At 39.3% G+C, this 22,483-nt stretch overlaps 1 protein-coding gene across 1 annotated transcript; it reads right to left on the bottom strand.

Moving 5' to 3' along the window:
• Positions 1 to 403: 403 nt before the first annotated feature.
• On the bottom strand, positions 404 to 21,508 carry LOC145769403 (uridylate-specific endoribonuclease-like). Its single transcript, XM_082581034.1, has 8 exons — positions 21,421 to 21,508; positions 19,752 to 20,024; positions 14,104 to 14,254; positions 13,078 to 13,277; positions 9,955 to 10,057; positions 8,355 to 8,481; positions 7,674 to 7,804; positions 404 to 866 (listed from the first exon to the last, which is right to left on the bottom strand). Exons 1-8 carry the CDS (start codon positions 21,461 to 21,463, stop codon positions 737 to 739), a joined length of 1,158 nt encoding a protein of 385 aa, XP_082437160.1. The 5' UTR covers positions 21,464 to 21,508; the 3' UTR covers positions 404 to 736.
• Between the last annotated feature and the right edge of the window lie 975 nt (positions 21,509 to 22,483).

Raw genomic sequence — 22,483 nt, 5'->3', positions numbered from 1 at the left:
CAGCCTGTCCTTGGTCTTGACAGCAACTGTTGTAGAAAAGGAGCAAAGATATGCGGATCCGAGCACTATTAGTTTGTGGATCCGGGCGCTTTGAATATTGATTTTAGACAAGTGGGTAAATAGAAAGATAATCTCGAATCTCGATTTCCAATTCTTCAAAGTCGGTGTGGTTAAACTTCCTTGCAGAAAATTAAATGCTTTGATTGGTTTCCATGTTTTCATCTGTATCTGAAAATTATGTTTTGCTGTTTGCTTTCAAGGCATTTAGATCACCTGTTGCTTTATTTGTCCAAACTTAAAGTTACCAACTGCGAATGCAGCGCTCAACTTAGGCCACTGAGGTTCACTGGATTTTCTTGTCGACTGTTCCAGATGTATAGCCTATACTTTGAATATGAAACTTCTAACTAACATGTATTTTTTGAACAATTATAATCATTCGTGTGAATAATAAATCAGAATATACATTATTTACAATCAGACTGCATCTTCTTACACAGGTTGAAAAAACAACTGTACGAGCTCCAGTTTTTATAAAGCACTCTCGTGCCCGCCCGGTTAAGAACTACTGAGATAGACATTAAGCTATCCATTTGCAATAAATTGTTAACACATGGCAATTGGCTAAGTGTTTAAAACGTAACCTAATTGTTCTGCCTCAGACAAGATCTGTAAGTAAAACGTGTACTTTTAGACACACTTAGACACTAAGCAAGAAGCAAGATAAAACCATTGCTTAATAAACGGCAAAGTAAGTGGTCGACACGTATTTCCACCCGTCCGCAGCATTGCTGCTTTGCCAAGGGATTGCCTTGATAACCCGCTCAACGACTGATCCGTCGTACTCTCGAAGCTTAATGCGGCAACTGCAAAGAATTTCATTAGTTTATATGACCAAAGTTCTGTGCTGTAGTAGTTATGTTTTTTGTGCGATTTCGATGGGCTCGTGACATGGTTTATAACTAACTTAACAACTTCTTTTCTCTATAGAGTTAATAGTTTATGATACCTTACTAACGTTAAGACCAATTTTGTATAGGCTACTTTTTGTACTTTTTATAAAGTTTTTAAATCCTTTTTAAAACTTACAAGTCTAAAAATTATCAAAATCTTATTTGGGCATTTAAAAATAGCAGTATGCTATCTACGTGCGCGCAGTGGCGTAGCAGCCACTTGGCGGTTCTGGCTTTGCACCAGGGGCGGCAAAATGAGGCTGCACAGTGCACACAACTATGTAATCCAAACGAAAATCTTAATATACGAGGTGACGCTCATAGTATTCTTGAAGCGATTCAGAATTTTTCTTTCTTTTCCATCTTATGGTTTTGGAAAGTAATCCTGCGAGAATCTCATGATACTCAAACTTACTTGCAGCAAAAAGGACTGCTGTTAGCGCAAGGCTCTAACAAGATGAAAGCGTTTGTCAACTTTTTAGTGGAAGAACGAGATAATCTGGTTAAAGGTTCTGTGGATGCAGTGATCAAAAAATGCACAGAGCTAGTGATTCCAGTTGAAAATCGGAGAGTTCGCAGAAAAAGGAGAATGCCTGGCGAACACGCAGAAGATGCTGGTCTTAGTGTTGTTGGAGAAGTAAGACGATGCATGTTTCAAGCTTTGGACAGATTTATACTTGAAGCTGAAACTAGGTTTACCGGCATACACCGCTTGAATGATATGTTTGGATTTTTGAATCCTCACGCGATGCTGCAAAGCGAAAGTCACAATGGATTCACCAACGCTTTTAAAAGCACTTATGACGACGAGGTGAACTTTTTGGAGTTAACTGTGGAAATTGACAGATTTAAAGTGCCTCTGACAGGAAAATAAATTCGCTAAATTTACCTAAGATACCAAAGAGATGATACTAACAAACTTCCCTGACCAGCAAATCGTAAAAAAATATCAACAGGCTACTAAGTTACACGTTTATAAACTTTCGTTCACTTTTGGCGAATCCGGCACTCATTCAATTGCGAAAATAAAAACGGCAAAACCGCTGTGATGTCACCATGGGTGGAAGGATACTTTCTTTCTCTGTGGTGAGTTGGTAAGGTATGGTACGACTACTGCAAAACGTCAATGTGTGGGGCTCTGTTGGTCTAAAGCAGGGGTGACAAACCTTTTTGCGGTCGCGGGCCACTTTGTCAATTACACATGAGTTATTGGGCCGTATAACTTTTTAATCGTAACTTACTATGAAATGTTTTAGAAGCGACTCAAGATATTATTCATGAAAAGTAACAAACGGCAGATGAAAGTAATAAAACCCACACAGTTGAAATTATCTTATTTTTATTTTTTACTGCTATATGTTTCGATTCTGCGTAGGCTAAGCCTTACGCAGAATCGAAACATACAACAGTAAAAAATAAAAACAAATCAACTTGAGCAAAAAGGATAGAGCAACAGTACTTGCACTGACAATGAAGACAATTTAATTTTCGAAGCGTTTGCTTTCATATTAGTATGATTTCTTCTTTTTTGGCTCTATCCTTTTTGCTCAAGTTGACTAAATGTTTCTACCATTATGCTCCGAAACAACAAATCAGTTAATGAAATTTCTTTTTCAAACAACAAACAAAAGCCCATGCAAATCATCTACAGCTGAAGCTATCTAATGCAGCATTGAACCATAAAATATTAAAAAATAACATTGAAGCATTGCATTTTTTGCTTAGTGGGATTTTTGGAAAGTTTTTTGCTTGATTAAGCGTTCAATATTAGGTCGAACAGACGATGTGGCAACTTTCAACTGCATACTAAGATTTTCATCTGTCAGCCTCGACCTGTAACGACTTTTTGTAAAGTGCATTTTAGAAAAGAACTGTTCGCATAGGTACGTGCTGCCGAAAACAGATGACCATTTGAGATTGTCAAATTGTTTTGCGGGCCGCACAAAATTCTTTGACGGGCCGCAGGTTCGTCACCTCTGGTCTAAAGAATGTGCAAAATGAGAATTACCGAAATGAAAAAGTCAACTTATTATTACTATCAGGTTTAGATCAAATAGGTTGAGTTTATTTTTATCAAACAACATCTCAATTCAATTGAAATTGCAGTTTTTCTAAACTCTTGTAGGGCTACAATTTTAATAATTTTTTATTTGTCATAGTCTGGCTATAGCCATTTGCAGTGTAACAACAGTAGGCTACCTTAAGTTATGGTTGACGTAATGCCTACAAATTGCTGTTTATGTGACAGTGTCATGACAAAGACGTGTGCTATCTTTTTGCGCTTTCAAACAAAACAAGGTGCTGAGAAGAAAATAGTCAAAGTTTTCTTTAAGTGTTCGAAAGTGGGATGGGCCATACAAAACTAGTCATATATGTTCTCTTCACTTCACTGGAGATGATTTTGTTAACACCACCAACCCGACTTGGATCTTCCCAGCAATGAGTGGCGTTCTGGGAACTGTAAGTGGTGCGTTTGCCACAAGTGCGAGTCTATGCCCCAGCCCAATGAATGTGTATGTTGCCATGAAGTGCCACAGACGAAAGAACTTTTGAAGAAAGACAAGAAAGACGCATCTAGCTGTGTTACCAATTTGACCGATTTTGAGGCACACTTACATCCTTTAGTTCTGGGTACTTTTTTTATGAGGAGCAGGAAGAACTGAAGAAAAAGCCATAAACCGAAAGGAGAAAACGGAGATCTATCAAAATAGTAAGGATGTTACATTAGGCTAAAAATACCCTAAACGCTAAAGAATGCACACTAACAGAAGTGATTTTATTTCCTTGCAGGCAGTATCAGTAATTAGTCGCTTACAGGCATGTATTGGAGTGGATACTACAAGGTCTTCTTCTTCTTTCGTTTGAGACAAGATCAAATCAAATTTCAGGGCAGGTGGTGGAGAGCCAGGTGAGTGTAGCTTCGTCCAGCGTTGCTATACCAGTATACCATGCGTTCCATTTGGTGCCTTGTAGATGGGGCATTCGAGAACGACATGGTCAGCAGTTTGTTCCTCCGCGCCGCATTCGCAGGCCGATGAGGGAGCCAGACCCCACTTGTGCATGTTGGAATGAAAGCGACCGACTCCGGTTCGAATTCTGTTGAGCTTGACCCAAGTCGGCCGAGGCAGGTCCATACCAGGGGGGCGCGCCACCGGGTGGGGTATAAAACCATGTAGTTTGGTGTCGGTGGCGCACCACGCTGCATTCCAAGTGTCTTCCATGAAGTGTGCTGCGCTGATGGCATGATCGCTGGATGGATGTAGTAATTCAACAGCAGCTGGCACAAAGGGGTGTCTTGACTTTAGTTGCCGGGGAGATTCCTGAGGTGGGATGTTGGGTTTTGCATGAAGCAAGTGGTTAAGATTCCCCGCCCGGCGAGCCAGGTGTATGATGGCTCCCTTTCGGCGGAGCTCAGCAGGTTGGATGCCTGCAAGGATTGGTAAATATATTCTGTTGGAGTTGGGCGCAGGTATCCAGTCACAGTTCGCAATGCGTCGTTGATTGGGCTGTCGATGAGGCGGGTGTGAGCACTGCGGCACCAGGCAGGAGCGCAGTATTCAGCAGTGGAGTGAACCAAAGCCAGGGTTGCAGTGTGCAAGGTGTCAGCACCTGCACCCCAAGTTGTGCCTGCCAAACGTCTCAGCAGGACGACGCGAGATGTCAGCTTTTTGCGTAGTGACTGTAAATGGTGACGGTATGTGAGTGACCTGTCAAGTGTAACCCCAAGGCATGTTGGTTCTGGGCATGGCGGCAGAATTTTGCCGTTAACGGTCACTTTCAGGTCACGTTTTCCCTCCCTGTTGTTGAGGTGGAAGGCTGCGTCACAGTTTTACTTTCGCTGAGCTTCAGTTTCCATTGATGAGGGTATCCAGATATGGTCGTCATGTCTTGGCTCAACGTCGTTTGTAATGATTGCCAGTCTTTCGCAGAGTGCAAGATGGCCAAGTCATCAGCATATGCATATTTGTCAGATGTTGTTGATGGTAGGTCGTGCGTATAGACGTTGAAGAGGAGGGGAGCCAAGACTGATCCCTGTGGGACACCGTTTTTGAGTCGCCGCAGTCTACTTGGTTTTCCGCTTCCGGTGGTAAGGGTAAAACTCCTGTTGTGGATGTGTTCCATGATCATTTTGACCATGTGCCTGTCAGGGAGTAGGCGGAGTAGCTTGTAGACTAGGCCACCGTGCCAAACAGTGTCATAGGCTGCTGTTAGGTCGATAAAAACAGCCCCCGCTTTCTTTTTTGCCGAGAAACTCTCCTCAATATCCTGAGTTAGTAGTGTGAAGAATGGCATAATGCGAGGTTTGTGAGAAGGAATGTTGGAGAGACGCTGAAGCCCTACCATTTCAATCAATGTGTAAAACATCCCCCAAAAAGATGTTCTGGGTAAGTTTTAGCCACAGCGGTGTTGGATCACTGTTTCCAGTGGAAGGAATGATGAATTCTGAACGATATATCGAAGTGATCACAAAAAAAGTTATCCCAGACCTGCAAAGAGCATTTCAAGAAGGTGGGGGCATTTTTCAGCAAGACCTTGCACCATGCCATTCTTCTAAAAAAACACTAACTTTTTGAATAAAAGCAAGATTACTGTGTTAGATTGGCCTGGCAATTCTCCGGATTTAAATCCTATCAAAATTTTTTGGAGCATAGTTAACAATAGAATATGAAACATTTCAGAGGATGTGCTGAGAAATGCCTTATATCTCTCAATTTATAACCTTTGTTTGCTAAAAATTTCAGCTCAATAGAGGAGAATAAAAGTTAGGAAAAGTCAAGAAATCTCGTAGTCGCAGCCTCAGTGGTTTTAGAGATACAATTGTTGATACAAAAAAGTTGAATTGACAGCCCCCCCAACCTTCAAAGGGTTAACGTTGAAACAATGAGGCTTCTTTCTCAAGCAATATAGAACTTCTGAGACGCGGTACATTATTTGTAATTACTGTATTTTTATTGAAAAGATTGCTTGAACATGAAACTATTTCAAAATTTGCTGCAGTCTACTTAGGGCGGCATTTTCAATGAAAGCCAGGGGCAGCATATGCTCCTACGCCACTGCGTGCGCGGACATTTTGCCGAAAGACATTCTGCCGAAACCCATTTTGCCGAAAGGACATATGCCGAAGGACATTTTGCCGAATGGACAAATTGCCGAAAGGACTAATTGCCAAATGGACTAATTGCCGAAAGGACTAATTGCCGAATGGACAAATTGCCGAAACAATTTGGAAAAAAATTACTTTGAAGTGACACAAAGTCTCGTTATATGCAAGCAGTGCCTTTGAAATAGAATTACTTTGCTACTATTGTTTGCCTAAAAATTACTTTGAAGCGACACCGAGTCTTAGGGTTGCCAGATTGGGCGCTTTCACGCCCAATTGGGCTACTTTTGATTTCTCCAGGCGCCAAATTGTTGACGATCTTCCTCGTACTAACAATTCCATCGAAGGATGGCACCATGCTTTCGACCAACGAGTCTCCATTACACACCCCACGATACGTCGACTGACAGTAAAGTTGATAAAGAAACAATCGCACAACGAACTAATCCTGGAGCAGTTATCAGCTGGCGTTCAATTGACGCCACCAAATAAAAAATATAAGGTTGTGAACGATAGACTAAAACACATTGTAGAGAATCATCATCATTATGTTCCTTCCTCGTATTGAGGGTTGGATACAATGCGCCATTGTACAATGCGCCATCGATACATATAACACTTCTGTCGAATACTTACTCGCTGTCACACATAATTTGTGAATGAAATCTGTTTATGAATGATATTTATGTGTCATTAGGTTATGATAATACATATAATACATTTGTATAATTTCCAATTTGTCCAATCAGTATTTAGTCCTTTCGGCAATTAGTCCTTTCGGCAAAATGAGTTTCAGCAAAATGTCCATTTGGCAAAATGTCTTTCGGCAAAATGGGTTTCGGCAAAATGTCTTTCGGCAAAATGTCCGGGTACCGCTATCTATAGCCCTGTCAGGGTTGACCACCTGCGGCTCTTTGGTGTTATTTTGCCTATAGCTCGTTAAACTCGCCCATACAATACGACTCAGTTTACTTTGTAAGCTTCTATAGAGGGTAGCTAAACCCAACTTTTTGATACAATGCACATGAGTGCAATATGCTACTAATAAGCTTATACACAATATATGAAAAAATATTATGCAGTTATTGTAAACTTGTAATTAACCTGTGTAATATATTTTACATTTTTTAAATGAGGTTTTATTCTTTAAGTATAAAACATTTCCGTATGCATGCAGGAAAACTTACCCAATCTTGGGGGGTATACGATAAATCCTCGGCCTCAGAAGTCCAAACAAAGACGAGGACGACAAAAATTACTCAATATATTGTAGCCTACAATGTCATGTGACATTGGTTATAATCAGGGACGTAGCCATAGAGGAAGAGCTTTGGGGAGCATTCGTAAATCAAGAAAAGGATTACACAAGGTTTTAATCACATTATTTTGCATGTTGAATGACGTTTCCTGAACGTTTAGCTGCATTCAGTAGCTATGTTTTCAAACAAACATTACTGAAATATTAAAATATTTCCCCCCCAAGCAGTTGCTTTTGCCCGAAAATTTTATTTCTAGTTACGTCACTGGTTGTAATTTAATACGTATTGACCTCCTGTAGGCTATGATTGCTACCGGCATATTGGTAGCCTTGCCCTACACTGCCCTAGTATCCTATCTACCTTTTTGAGGGCTTTGCAAGATGACATAGAGTAAAAACGGCAAGATCATATTCAGGACTCGATCCGATCAGCACCCCGCTCTTTTTCTTCATTTTCCTGTCCCATGTGAAGTGCATCGAATACAAGAATGGCTAAAAATAAGTAGTTTTGCTAACGTAAAAAAATAACACTAGCCTATGATAGAGGTGAATGAAAGAAGGAAACGGCACATCTACTACGGCACGGTACGTATTATTTTTCCTTTTTATTTCATTTTCTTCCTTTGTAAGAAACATGTAAGAACCGGCACTCATGTGAATCATTTCCAGCAGGATCTAATCTATTGTAGATATAACGACTACAATTCTGCTGGTTCGTTTCTGAATCCGTTTTGGACATTTTATGAAAAAACATCGTAAATAAAAATAATACTGTAGGCTACATTTGGGGGCTTGTATTACAGTTGGCCAGGGCCGTTGAGGGAATAATTTGGGCCTGGTACCAATGAGATCTTTCGGCTGCAAATCGACACTTTTCAAAAAAAGGAACTACACCGCACGAATACGCGGTGGTTTCTTTATGTTCTGGGCCCCTTGAGAAGGTTACCAGCCCTAAAACCGTCCCGGGTCGGATTCAACAGTAAGCTATCCCTGCCGCCCCTGTAAACGTTACTGCACTAAGTCACCCGTTTTGTGTACTTACCGATTTAACGTTGATGTACCCATAGTAGTTGAGATGGTTTGATTTTTCTTGCCTGAAGAACTGAATCCAATTGTGAAAACCTACGACTGAATTCCATGTTGTCTCACCTACGAATACGTGTTCGAACCTAAATAGTAATTTGAACTTTAAAGATCAGATAAATTTTCTGTATCAAATTCAATCATACAACTTGCAATACCTCTAAAAACGCCTTACCTCACTCTCACTAGCGAAGCCAGCAGACATCGCTATCATAAGTGGGGGCTCTTTATAGGCCTACCGTTTAGAACTGTTGATTGAGTAGACTAGATGACTATGAGAAGACTAAGTGTTTCGAAAACTAATTGGTTAAATCAATTTTTCTTAAAATGATAGGCAATACCATACAAGTAAAACTGAAGTTTTTAACAGCTACTTGTAAGATTTTTTAGGAAGGCTCGTGCTTGCTATCGAACTAATCGAATTACTGTGATATTACTGTGACATGCCACTACTACTTCCCAGCTAGCGATGCCTGTCGTTTTTGCATTAATTCAACGTTTGCTAACGTTGGATCAGTGTGGAAGTGACGAGTTTAGCTGACTGGGTTTTAAAATTATCGCTTTATCAACGCAACTTTTATCAAAGCACGCTTGATATCTTCAAGACATAACTTCCCTGGGTATAATTGAATTTCCTAAAGATGATGATGTTGTTTTTGCTAGTTTGTTTTATTTGTTTTCGTCATTGTTTTCAGTGTCGTCAAGTTATAGCCTATCTACTGTATTTTGTGAGTCGTGCAAGGCCTATGGTGCGTTGCGCTTGAAATGGCTTTGCCCGTGGTAGGATTTCTTTGTGGGGTTTTCTTTGCCTGCCTTGCTCTTCTTGCTATGAGCTAAACGCATCAAGACGTGTTCCCCTTAAGACCATCAGCACTCTTGATAACGCACCATGGCCGATCTTCATAGCAACTGTCCATACAAATCTTAAATATATCAGCTAAAGCTATGTGGGCTAATAAAGCTATAGCCTAAATTTATTTTTTTTTTTTTTTGTTTATTAACATTTTCTTTTTTTTATTTTCTTATATCTTAAATTTTTCTGAAGGTGTTGCGACCGTGCCAAATTTTTTTTTCAACTCAATAACTTACTTCGGTCACAAGCACGTTTTTAACGTTCGCGTTTTGTCGCTTCTACCTTTTTCTCGACCTTTGCTATGTTGACGTGTATTGTTTTGATATGATGGTCAGAAATAAAAACAACTGAACTGAACTGAATTGAATTTCCACTGCTGTCCAGACACAAACTGTTATTTAACCGAAATTCTGCTAATTTCGTTACACAGCTACAATAAGCAGTGATATTTCTTCTGTCAAATGTGCTCATTAAAGATATAAACAAAATCTCTTGAAACATTGCAATTGAGTCACTACCACAAAAATGAAGGCAATTATTTGGAAATAAATAGTGGAACTTTAAAACAATAGATGCCTTTTAGATGAATTGAAATAAATTTGTATTAAATCAATTTCTTGAATTATTTTTGCGTTTGGACACTCAGACCAGCATTCGAGTAGGCTATTGTAGCTGATGGAGAACTTTCACTCGGACATAAACTCACCCAGAGCTGTCAGGTGGACCATCACCAGTGCGACGGAAAAGGCCAAACCAAATCAACTTCAGTTTCTCCTTAAAAGCACTCTCGTCGTGACACCCAGCTCGACCTACATAATAAATTTTGTCATTAATGTTCTTACAATGCAAGGGGAGTCCAGCATATAAATTGGAAGGGGAGGGTTAAGTTTCATTTCAACTTTAGTCCTGATTTTAGAATACAACAGTACATTCTAAGACCTCTGAAAAAAAGAAATTCTTGTCCACACAGTAGTCAATATCCATGGCTGGCTGAGCTATTGATATAGGGTCAAGCTGGCTGGGCTTCCACTGGTGTAAGCTAGCGATTAACTAAAAAACATGGTGCTAAAGCTCTCCATATTTGGCTTGTGGGTCAAAAAACAATCGGAGAAACACGGTAGGTTTCAAGAAAAAACAGTTTATTCATTAATGTTGCCTTTTCTCGCCGAGAGTGCAATGCCGTGCGTTGTAAGGGAATTTTGAATTTAAGGAAAGACCAGAAAGTTTACTTCACAGGATTAGCGCAATGTCCAGTATCATTTTGATAAACCTTTCTCAACAACCACCTCGCGTGGACAACCATCCAATACAACAACTTGTTGTTGGGAAGCATCTTGGGCAGCAGCTGTTGTCAGCCTGAAGTTTTCAATTGGTTGTTGCAGCAGAAGCACATCAAAGGCAAGTCAATCTAAGCAAGTTAAGTAACTGAAACCAGCAGATAAAATAGGCAGGTGGATGGAAAGGGATTGAGCAGAGAATCTCAGAATAAGGGCTTGAATCAAAAATGCAGAGTAAGATTATGCAGACAAAACCCAATCCGTTTTATCAGTTATCATAACAAAACAAGCTAAAAACGACTTTATTTTTTGAAGAGTAGTATTGAAGATAGGTTTAGGTCAATTTAAGGCGACTCAAATACACTCAGCTTCTTACAAGCTGTTTGTGTTAATGTTGCGCTGTTTGGACGGAAATTTCATTTTTTTTCAGAGAGATTAGAATGTCCTGTTGTATTCTAAAACCAGGGCTAAAGTTGAATTTAAAAAAAAGCCGATTATTTCCCTCTTCCCCAATACAAATATAGCATCTGTTGATGCATTATAAAAATTATCTATACGGAAAAAGTTTTCACAATTACCAAATAAAACCTCGTTTAGTAAACTGTGAGTTGGCTAAGCAGCACGCAAGCTCAAATCGAATTCATTCCAATTTCGAAACTTACAGAAAAGTGTAAACGAATTTTATTGTTATTGCTACTGCATGTTTAAACGATTTTGTAGTGTTTTTTTTTTGCATTGGAACACTCGTGGAATACTATATACCAGTGCTTTTCAACCTTTTTGAGAACCATCCGCACACTTTTTTTCGCAAAAATTTCATCCGCACAAACCAACCGAAAATTATACCACAAAAATAAAGTAAAGAGACTTAACACTTTTTTATTCAAATGTTCAACAAGTAGGCTACCGGTTTATCAATGACTCGGTTGCTGCTGAATATTTCTGGCAATTTCAGACCAGTTAGGCACAACTTCTTGCTCCAAAGCTCTCAGCATTAGGCCATCAAGTGTCTCATCAAGAAGACAACTCCTTTTCCTCGTTTTAGTGTCAACTAGTGCACTAGTTGGACATGCAAAAAACGTGACATTAAAAAGTTTTGAAATGTGATGTCACAGAAGACTATTACGCATCAGCTGGATGGAAGGAAAAACAAATGAATTTGTTTCCAAACAAATAAACGATAAATGGAGTCTGATAAACAACATTAACCTCAGAAAATTGAGATATTTCGGACACATAGCAAGAAGCAACTTGTTGGAAAATTCAATGTTGACTGGGATGGTGCAAGGCAAACGAACAAAAGGACGACAAAAATGAAATATTTTGACAATATCAAGCAAATTACAGGAATAAAAAGCATCCCGGAAGCACTAATAAAAACAAAAGACAGAACAAAATGGAGGCAGTTCATAAGGGAGATCACAGCTGATCAAACATGATCAATCTGTTGAAGAAGTGCACTAAAGCCATTTTTGGCCAAATAAGTTGTTTTTTGTTTTGTACAAGAACTTCTAATGCTTGGATGGCCAGGTCTTTATAAGAACTATCCAGAAATCCTATCCAAAACGCAGCGTGTTTTCCGCGATTGAAAAATACTTGCTGGCAGAAATCGATTTTAGAGTAGGTTATGACCCAAAGGTCGCGGAGGCTCCTGTTCACCGAAGGGCTTCAAAACCCACAGCTTTGTTTGTAGTGAATCTGCCTGAAGGCTTAGAAAATAAGATTTAAAACTAAATCACAATGAAGAAGTTTATTTGAATTATTCTACGTCAGAAAAAGTAACAAATATGCACAATTTTCATCCGCACTCATCCGCACCACGTTTGTCATCTGCACTGCAATTTTTTTCATCCACACAAGTGCGTACCATCTCACAGGTTGAAAAGCACTGCTATATACTATAAGAAGAAAAAGTAGCCTACCATAGATAGGTGATTGACAACAACTTAATAGAATTAAATTGTATAATACAAAAACAATATATAAAACTAACAAACTACCAATATATTAAATTGAAACATTTTCGGCAAAATTTTATGCCTTTGTCAGGAAATAACTCAATTCATCAAAAGAACAAATATTCGTAAAATGAATACATGACTGAAATCAATTATAATCTGCTTTACAATTATTGTTCCCGCTACTGTAACTTTCACTGATCATCTTTGATTGTAAAAGCCAGAGAAGGTTTCTGGTTGGTTTTGAATTTTTATCCTCGCACTGACAAAGCCCTGATAGGTTATTCCTGGTAGTTTTGCATACTTGTAGAGGCTCTTGACGTAAGGCCGGTTACCGAGATTGGCAGAGTGAAGTTTTCTGATTGTTGAAGTGTTGTTGCCGGGGAATTATTCCATTCACTAAGTTCTGCTGAATGGAGAGCAGTCCTGAAATGCTTTGCTCAATCGCACACCCCGAGAGCGAACCAGCGCCGCGTGATCATGAGCCCGGCGCGTAACCACTGAGCTATCGGGGCGAATTTCTCTTTTCATCTTGTTTGATTGCTTGTCAAAACACGATTTGTTTTGGTGTTAGTTTTGTGAACTCAAACTGACCTTTACTAGAAAGGAAACTGTAGAGACGTCTTCCGATGGAAGTTTTCATAAACGCATCGATGAAAGCAGTTTGTTCTGCTCTATTCTCTGTGGTTTCTGTCTCCCTGTCCCCTCTTCTTTTTTTGTAGTTATCCAACAAGTTGATCAGGGCAACATATGTTGGTTTTGTGATCAGCCTACTGCTTACTGACCTAAAGAATCTAAAAAACAATTGACGTCTCAATTAAATCATCAAAACTAAAAGAACTGTTGGAAACAAATTTAGCTATCGAAAGTTCATTGTTTAGTTCAGGGGTCATCAAACTGCGGCCCGCGGGCCGGAACCGCCCGCGAACTGATTTCATCCGGCCCGCCACGTGCTGCGGAAATTACAGCTGCACTACAATTCTGTGCATGTGCTTCCCTTGGCATTAGCAACCGCCTTTGGCTTTGCCTTTTTGTGTAATAGAGACTTCTTTGTTAAAAGTGTTCGTTCTTATAGTTCGTTGTTGAATGTTGAATTTGTACATTTTTCCACCAGGCAGCCTACATGTTGGTGTTCTGTTTTTATCATTAGGCCACCACAAATGGGGACAGCCTACGCCAAATTTGGAAAAATGTAATGTTTTTTCAAGAGCACGATGCCCTGTAGTGTATCACAGCAGGGGATAACTTTTTCAGCAACCTTTCGATTTTCATCACAACTTTGCTATTCCACCGCTAATTTTGTTATTTATTGCGCTCAATTCAAGTCAATGGAGATTTTAAATAGTTGTATATCTTTTCGCAATTTTCATCTGGCCCGCAGCTGTTAATCTCGCAGCAATCCGGCCCTCAGAGAAAAAAGTTTGTTGACCCCTGGTTTAGCCAAAGAAACTTAAGCCAATTAAAAATGAAACCAAACAAAAAAAATTCCGCTTCAAAACTGACAACGGGTTCTTTTTGAATTTTATTTTCGAAGAGTCCTACAATTTATTGTACCATAGGCCTGTGTGTGAGTTAGCCTACTTCTATTAATTGATTGAGCAAGTTGTATAAAATACTAACGTTTCTGGTGCAACATCAGTAGTAGAATCATAATTCGTCTTTGCCTGTTCATTGACTCTGATATCGTCATATGATTGTGCTCCATTAACATCCAAATCAAAGAATTCCAAAGAAACTCTTCGAATTTCTGATGAAGAGATTGAAGTGGGAGCTAAAACATAAAAACATCAAACATTTGAAGCAGTCTGATTGTGCAAGTATAATAGTCTGGGAGCCTACGACAGAAGATTTCACCCCATAAGGTACAAAAGGTTTGACCCCTTGAAGTTACTGGGGTCAACCATGTCACTCACAAAAAGTATGGAAGATTGACCGCGCCGGGTGGATCTGGTCCCTAGAGCCCCCTAAAAAGCCCAAAAAGGGGGTTAATTTCACCCCATAAGGTACATGGACCAAACTTGGTGAAAACGAAGTTCTATGTCAGGACATCACAAAAATATCAAATCTAACAATATTTTCGAGTGGAAAGGTGATGTAAGACCCCCCCGAAAGTGACCCCCCGGGGGGTTAATTTCACCCCATAAGGTACATGGACCAAAGTTGGTCAAAACGAAGTCTTATGTCAGGACATCACAAAAATATCAAATCTAACAATATTTTCGGGTGGAAAGGTGATTTAAGATGCCTTCAAAGTGACTTCCCTTAATGTGACCCCCTCGGAAGGTTTATTTCACCCCATAAAGTACATGGACCAAACTTGGTCAAAACGAAGTCTTATGTCAAGACATCACAAAAATATCAAATCTAACAATATTTTCGGGTGGAAAGGTGATGTAAGATGCCTTCAAAGTGACTTCCCTTAATGTGACCCCCTCGGAAGGTTTATTTCACCCCATAAAGTACATGAACCAAACTTGGTCAAAATGAAGTCTTATGTTAGGACATCACAAAAATATCAAATCTAACAATATTTTCGGGTGGAAAGGTGATGTAAGATGACTTCAAAGTGACTTCCCTTAATGTGACCCCCTCGGAAAGTGTATTTCACCCCATAAAGTACATGGACCAAACTTGGTCAAAACGAAGTCTTATTTCAGGACATCACAAAAATATCAAATCTAACAATAGTTTTGGGAGGAAAAATGATGTAAGACTCCCCCAAAGTGACTCCCCAGGGGATTAATTGCACCCCATAAGGTAGGCTACATGGACTAAAGTAGGTTAAATCGAAGTCTTATTTCACGGCATAACAAAAATATCAAATGTAACAATATTTTCGGGTGGAAAGGTGATGTAAGATGTCATCAAAGTAACCCTAAGAGGGTTTATTTCATCATAGAGTACATGGACCAAACGTGGTCAAAACGAAGTCTTATAGGACACCACAAAATATCAAATCTAACAATACACTCAGTTGGGAAGATGATAAAAGACCTACCCAAAAGTGAATCTCCTCCTATAATTTAATTTACTTCATCCCTTACTCGAACCAACCTTGGTGTAACGGAAGTGCTATGCCAGGACAGTACCAATGGATTAAATCTAACAATATTTTTATATAGGTTTTTAATTTGTATAGGTTTTTAATAGGTATTTAATTTGGTTACGCCAGGGCCACACAGTGCATAGTTTTAGAATTACTTTGAAAGAGTCGTACAAGCATGTAGTGCAGTAAGTGTAGCTTGTGTTACTTTTGCATAAGAAAAAAGCTATTTTTTCAGTTATTATTACATTGAGGTTAAGAGCTGCTGAAACGTCTTTACCGGTTTGGCAAAAAATTGTATATAGGAAAATCAGCATTTGGAAGGCTGGCAGGCAGATTTTTTTCAATTGAAAAAACTCTTACCCTACCCAATTTTTAAAAGACTTGTCACGTTCCAAATCGTCTTCAGTATGGACATGGCCATGGTCAACCTCCTAAACTTCAAGATCGATCGGTCAGAGTATTTTGCAGTCATTGACAGCTCGCAGCAAAATCTTGCTGACTATTTCAAGTCGACCGATCTTGAGCACTACAAAATTCTACAAGAATCACTCTTTAGTGGAAAGCTACAATCACATTTGGTAGACGATTATCTTCAGTTCTTTGATACAGAGTCCCTTGCACAAGATTTTCGAATGATATTCAAGAAGATAGGCTACTATCCGCTGTTCGGCAAATGTTTCCGCAAGTGGAACTTTTGCTCATATCACCAGCCCGCTCGTGTTCAGCTGAACGCTCATTTTCAACTTTGCGACGTATCAAAACTTTGTTACGATCTACCATGACACAGAAACGGCCAAATCATGCAATGGTCTGCTATGTGCACAATAAAGTTTTGAATTCGATCAACCTTCATTACAAGCCAAGGATCAACCAAGGACTTCGTTTTTAATTCGCCGGAGACTCGTTGCCGAGTTGCAGTGTTTGGACTTCTGCTGTCCGATGCTGACACTGACAATTAAAATACATTGCATTAGACTTGTAGCCTATCTACTGTAGGCCTATTTGTTTGTTTGTTGAACAGACCCCAATCTTTCAGCTCGCTTCGCTCGTCTGCCCTTTCTTTCCTAGTAAATGTCCCCACCAATCTTAGAGAGCGATCGGCGCCCATGACTGTAACCTATATGCTTCTCATGTACTTTCTGTTTTTGGTGTTACAAAGCCATGTATTGTCATCAGTAGCGCACCCAGAAAAAATTTTAGGGGGGGGCTAATTCAGAAATGTCGGCCGAGTGATTTGCGACAATAGTGGCAGTAGGCCAATGCCCATCAGTGCCGGTCTTTGGGGTGTGCAAACCGTGCGATCGCACAAGGCCCGCAAATTAGGGGCCCGCAATTTACTCAGAAAATGCAGTATTTTGTTATTTCTAATGGAAAATTTCAACAAAGTGAATTCATATTTAAAGGCACTCACGGCCCACAACCCACCGGTTGCCGATACATCAGGATTCGTTTTCTCAAATCAGATTAGAAGTTGGCCTAGTGAACCCCAAGCTATTAGAACCAACAACACTTTCATTCCAACGTCCACTCTCGCATTCTTCTATAGATCTCGAGTCCCAGACGCCTTCGTTTCTCTGCTCAAATGTTGTAGGCCTATACAGTTTTACATGTCCGTGTGATTCGGCATTGACGTATGACGGTATGGTACATCGGTATGTCCAGTTGTCCACCAGACATTTGACCACGAGAGTACAGGAGCATCTGAACTTTAGGGAGTTAAAGAAAAGTGCCATCAAAGACCATATCATGGAGTGTTCTTTTTGCACAGATCAAAAATTCTCCGCTGACCCATTTATAATTTTACGCAGAGGCAAATCCCAATTTGACACCAAAATTCAGGAAGCCTGTTAACGCTATACGCTACAACCAAAATTTAAACAAATAATTATTTGCTGGAGGCGCGTTCATTCTCCTCAACACTTACTTGATGTATTACGTTCCCTGTGGTGCAAATTTTTTTGTAGTTATTTATGTAGTTGCCTTTTCCTAATGTAAATTTACCTTCAAGAAGTTAAAATTTATTGCATTTATTAATTATTTTCTGATTCTTGATTAGGTCTTAAAATGAAGCGGAAAACGTTCGACTGTTAAAACTATTTGTAAATATGTAAAATATATTGTTATAATGCTCAGCTCTGTTGTATTGTTGTGTCTTATTCATATTTAACCTGTAAGCAAAAGTATACATAGGGAACATACGAAAACTTTATTTTTTGTGGCGAGTTTGGGGGGGGCTTGAGCCCCCTTAGCCCCATGCTGGGTGCGCTACTGATTGTCATGTCCTGTTGCCTTTTTTCGATTGACTGAATATGATTTATACAAAAACTTTTTGTAAAGTAGGCTATAGTTCCATTTCATGCATCATGGGACAGCTTGTGAATGTATTTCACCAAAACCTATATAAAAATATTTTTAGATTTAATCCATTGGTACTGTCCTGGCATAGCACTTCCGTTACACCAAGATTGGTTCGAGTAAGGGATGAAGTAAATTAAACTATAGGAGGAGATTCACTTTTGGGTAGGTCTTTTATCATCTTCCCAACTGAGAGTATTGTTAGATTTGATATTTTGTGGTGTCCTATAAGACTTCGTTTTGACCACGTTTGGTCCATGTACTCTATGATGAAATAAACCCTCTGGGGGTTACTTTGATGACATCTTACATCACCTTTCCAGCCGAAAATATTGTTAGATTTGATATTTTTGTTATGCCGTGAAATAAGACTTCGATTTAACCTACTTTAGTCCATGTAGCCTACCTTATGGGGTGCAATTAACCCCTGGGGAGTCACTTTGGGGGAGTCTTACATCATCTTTCCACCCAAAACTATTGTTAGATTTGATATTTTTGTGATTTCCTGACATAAGACTTCGTTTTGACCAAGTTTAGTCCATGTACTTTATGGGGTGAAATACACTTTCCGAGGGGGTCACATTATGGGAAGTCACTTTGAAGTCATCTTACATCACCTTTCCACCCGAAAATATTGTTAGATTTGATATTTTTGTGATGTCCAGACATAAGACTTCATTTTGACCAAGTTTGGTCCATGTACTTTATGGGGTGAAATAAACCTTCCGAGGGGGTCACATTAAGGGAAGTCACTTTGAAGGCATCTTACATCACCTTTCCACCCGAAAATATTGTTAGATTTGATACTTTTGTGATGTCCAGACATAAGACTTCATTTTGACCAAGTTTGGTCCATGTACTTTATGGGGTGAAATAAACTTTCCGAGGGGGTCACATTAAGGGAAGTCACTTTGAAGGCATCTTACATCACCTTTCCACCCGAAAATATTGTTAGATTTGATATTTTTGTGATGTCCTGACATAAGACTTCGTTTTGACCAACTTTGGTCCATGTACCTTATGGGGTGAAATTAACCCCCCGGGGGGTCACTTTCGGGGGGGTCTTACATCACCTTTCCACTCGAAAATATTGTTAGATTTGATATTTTTGTGATGTCCTGACATAAAACTTCGTATTCACCAAGTTTGGTCCATGTACCTTATGGGGTGAAATTAACCCCCTTTTTGGGCTTTTTAGGGGGCTCTAGGGACCAGATCCACCCGGCGCGGTCAATCTTCCATACTTTTTGTGAGTGACATGGTTGACCCCAGTAACTTCAAGGGGTCAAACCTTTTGTACCTTATGGGATGAAATCTTCTGTCGTAGGCTCCCAGACTATAATCTATTTTTTAACTTCGTGTGTAAGAATATAATCAATTTTGTTTTGCAACATACGTTTCGTAAATCAATTTTGTTTTGTAACATTTGCTTACAACAGATCATAGCCTAGAGTACTTTTGAAAGCAAACTCAACTGAAGTCGTTTTTGTTGGTCAAAATGCAATAGAAATGATGTTAAAATAGAACGCAAAAACAAAACCAACAAAAGAAAAAGATGACAGAATCAGAAGAGTTGAAGATGCGCAAGTTTTCTTTGGGGCTTATCAGGCTGAGTACCGTACTAAAAAGTACAGCATGCAACAGCCTACTATATAGACCTGTCCTACTTTATTGCTTATTAATTTGCTTCATAAAACTTTGATTTTATAATACTACTGCTCTTCATTGGACGTTCTTTAACAAACCACCGGTCTCGACTCACTTTCCTAAAGCCTGATTGTGGCTATTGAAAGGTCAAAATTTTATCTTTTTTTAGTTTATTTATAAAAAAAAAAGTCTTTAAAAATTTACTTTTTTACCAACTTACTGCATCGACCAGGGCTAGGAGCGAATCGACATGCAGTTGTGAAATCTGTACAACATTCGTTGTAATTTTCACATCCGAAGAAACACTGACAAGGTTGTCTTGAATCAAAAGGAGAATTACACCTTCCTTTGCATGTTCCGCTGTCAAGGCTGCACAAGCGCTCGTAATCATTGCAGCAATTCCCAAAATGACCACACCTGTCTCCACACTGGCATGGGCTTGAAGGGTTGTATGCCTCTCTGCATCGTCCAGCGCAAGAAGTTTGGGAGGATACTTTAAATTAAAAAAAGTGATGATACTACCTATGTTTCAAAAGTCTTTTATAAACACTACGGGCCTATCAGATAAATATGCAGCATGGATGACGCACAGAATAACGTACGTTATTTGTAAGTAACACGACCTACCGTACGTAAGCGTGACGCGACAATTTATCGAAAGACAATTTATCAAACGACAGTTAATCGAACGACAGTTTATCGAAAGAGAGTTATCTAACGACAATTCATCAACGACAGTTCATCGAACCAACTGTTTATCGAAACGGACGGTTCATCGACCGACTGTTTATCGAAACGACAGTTTATCGAACCACGAAGCACATATGCAATGGAATACTCAGGGGTGGTTAGGGGTTAGGGGTTAGAGGTTAGGGGTAAGGGTTAGGGGTAAGGGTTAAGGGTTAGGGGTAAGGGTTAGGGGTTAGGAGTTAGGAGTTAGGGGTTAGGGGCTAGGGGTTGGGAGTTAGGGGTTGGGAGTTAGGGGTTGGGAGTTAGGGGTTGGGAGTTAGGGGTTGGGAGTTAGGGGTTAGGAGTTAGGGGTTAGAGGTTAGGGGTTAGGGTTAGGCGTTAGGGGTTAGGGGTTAGGGGTTAGGGGTTAGGGGTTAGGGTTAAGAGTTAAGGGTTAAGGGTTAGGGGTTAGGGGTTAGGGTTAGGGTAAGGGGTTAGGGTTAGGGGTTAGGGTTAGGGGTTAGGGTTAGGGGTTAGGGTTAGGGGTTAGGGTTAGGGGTTAGGGGTTAGGGGTTAGGGGTTAGGGGTTAGGGGTTAGGGATTAGGGGTTAGGGTTAGGGGTTAGGGTTAGGGTTAGGTTTTAGGTTAGGAGTTAGGTTTTCGATTAACTGTCGTTCGGTGAACAGTCGTTTCGATAAATTGTCGTTTCGATAAACTGTCATAGTACCGTACGTAAGAACAACGTGCGTAACGTACGTAATACTCGAGTGCAAAAGTTTTCCTCAAAAAAATGTTGAACTTATTACACCTAAATCGACACAAACCAAATTTAATGACAGCCTCCACAATGCTAATACAGTAGTCAGAGAACAAATTCACGAAATATTTTTTAAGATCTACTAATCAGTTAACCATAATTATTGATGTTTGAAAAAGAAGTTGGTGAATCATTTCAACATGTGAAATTTTCTGGCCTTGACATTATACAGTAATACTGTATTATTGATACCAGCCATTTCTTAAATTTTACTCGGTATAAGATGGCTAAACTTAACAAATAAAATTCAAGCGAAAAGTCGTATTTTGTAAAATTATTTTTACCGCGTAACAGAGCTTCAAAGAGTTATAATTTTTAATCGTAGATGAAACAATGGAATGCCAAAATCAAGTGAATAAATTTGTTAGAAAGAAACAAATTATTCTCACAACTCAAAGCTTACCTGATCCAAGGCAAAAGACCAAGAGACCGATTGAGAGCAACATTCTCTGTGTTATTTTCAAAAGCAGGCTATGAGTTTAGGATTAAACTGTAGGATGTTTATAAAAAAATGTTTATTGAAAATGTTCATTAAAGAGTTTGACAGCTACGATAAATTGGTTCACAAGCAGGGGACTACAGATTGATCATAAAACACAAAAATTTATTACCCTTTTCACAAAAGCAGACTACCGGTAATTCTATATCTAACAACCGTCTTTCAGCTAACACAGCTCTTTTGTTGTGTTTTAACCACATACATGTGCAACCAATAGGAAACTTATATTCGGTCTACACGTCTATATAAGTGTTATGCCGTGCCTACCTAGAGGGGAAGTTATATGTTTTTGTTTACTTTAATAAAGTTGAAGCTCTGCACGTCCCGAATTCTTTGCAAATATCCGATCGGATATTGCAGTTGAAAATATTTGTGAAAAGTCACAGCATCTGCTTGTGTTTGTGTAGAGTTTTCATGTTTACAGTAGAAGTCATCACAGTTTACTCAAAGGCTCAGTGTTTATGGTTTGCTTCCGCTATGCTGACAAGCCTACTGGTATATTTTAAAATATTGGTAGGCCTACTGCTATTTTGCATTCATCAAATACTGGCATTTGCACAACAATCTAACCTCTTAGTGTAATTTATTAAGAATTGATTTCGCTATAGTAATAGCATTTTCAGCTAGTAGGCTACATGTAAAAAAGAAAATTTGAAAAATACGTAAAACGAACAAATAAAGCAAACTCCGATATTATCAACACGCATAAAAATTCTATTTTAACACTTTGCTCCTCAAAGGGAGGCCAGATTTGGCCCCCCCCTCATATTTCCGTTGATTACTTGAAGCACAGTAACGCCATGCACTTGGTTTTTCTTGACTTTTCCTAAAATTGCCAGGCGGATCTGATGATACTAAATTTGATGCTAAAAGTTGTGTAGTTTTCTTGTAAATTCAAGATTTTGGTGAATTTTTGATATTTCTAGCTCACTTCCAGCAAAGCGTGAAATGGATTACATTGCGATAA

Source organism: Aplidium turbinatum, chromosome 4 (assembly GCF_918807975.1).
Source record: "Aplidium turbinatum chromosome 4, kaAplTurb1.1, whole genome shotgun sequence".
NCBI lineage: Eukaryota > Metazoa > Chordata > Ascidiacea > Aplousobranchia > Polyclinidae > Aplidium > Aplidium turbinatum.
Note: the sequence above shows the minus strand (reverse complement) of the source record. Positions and strands in the feature narration are given on the sequence as shown.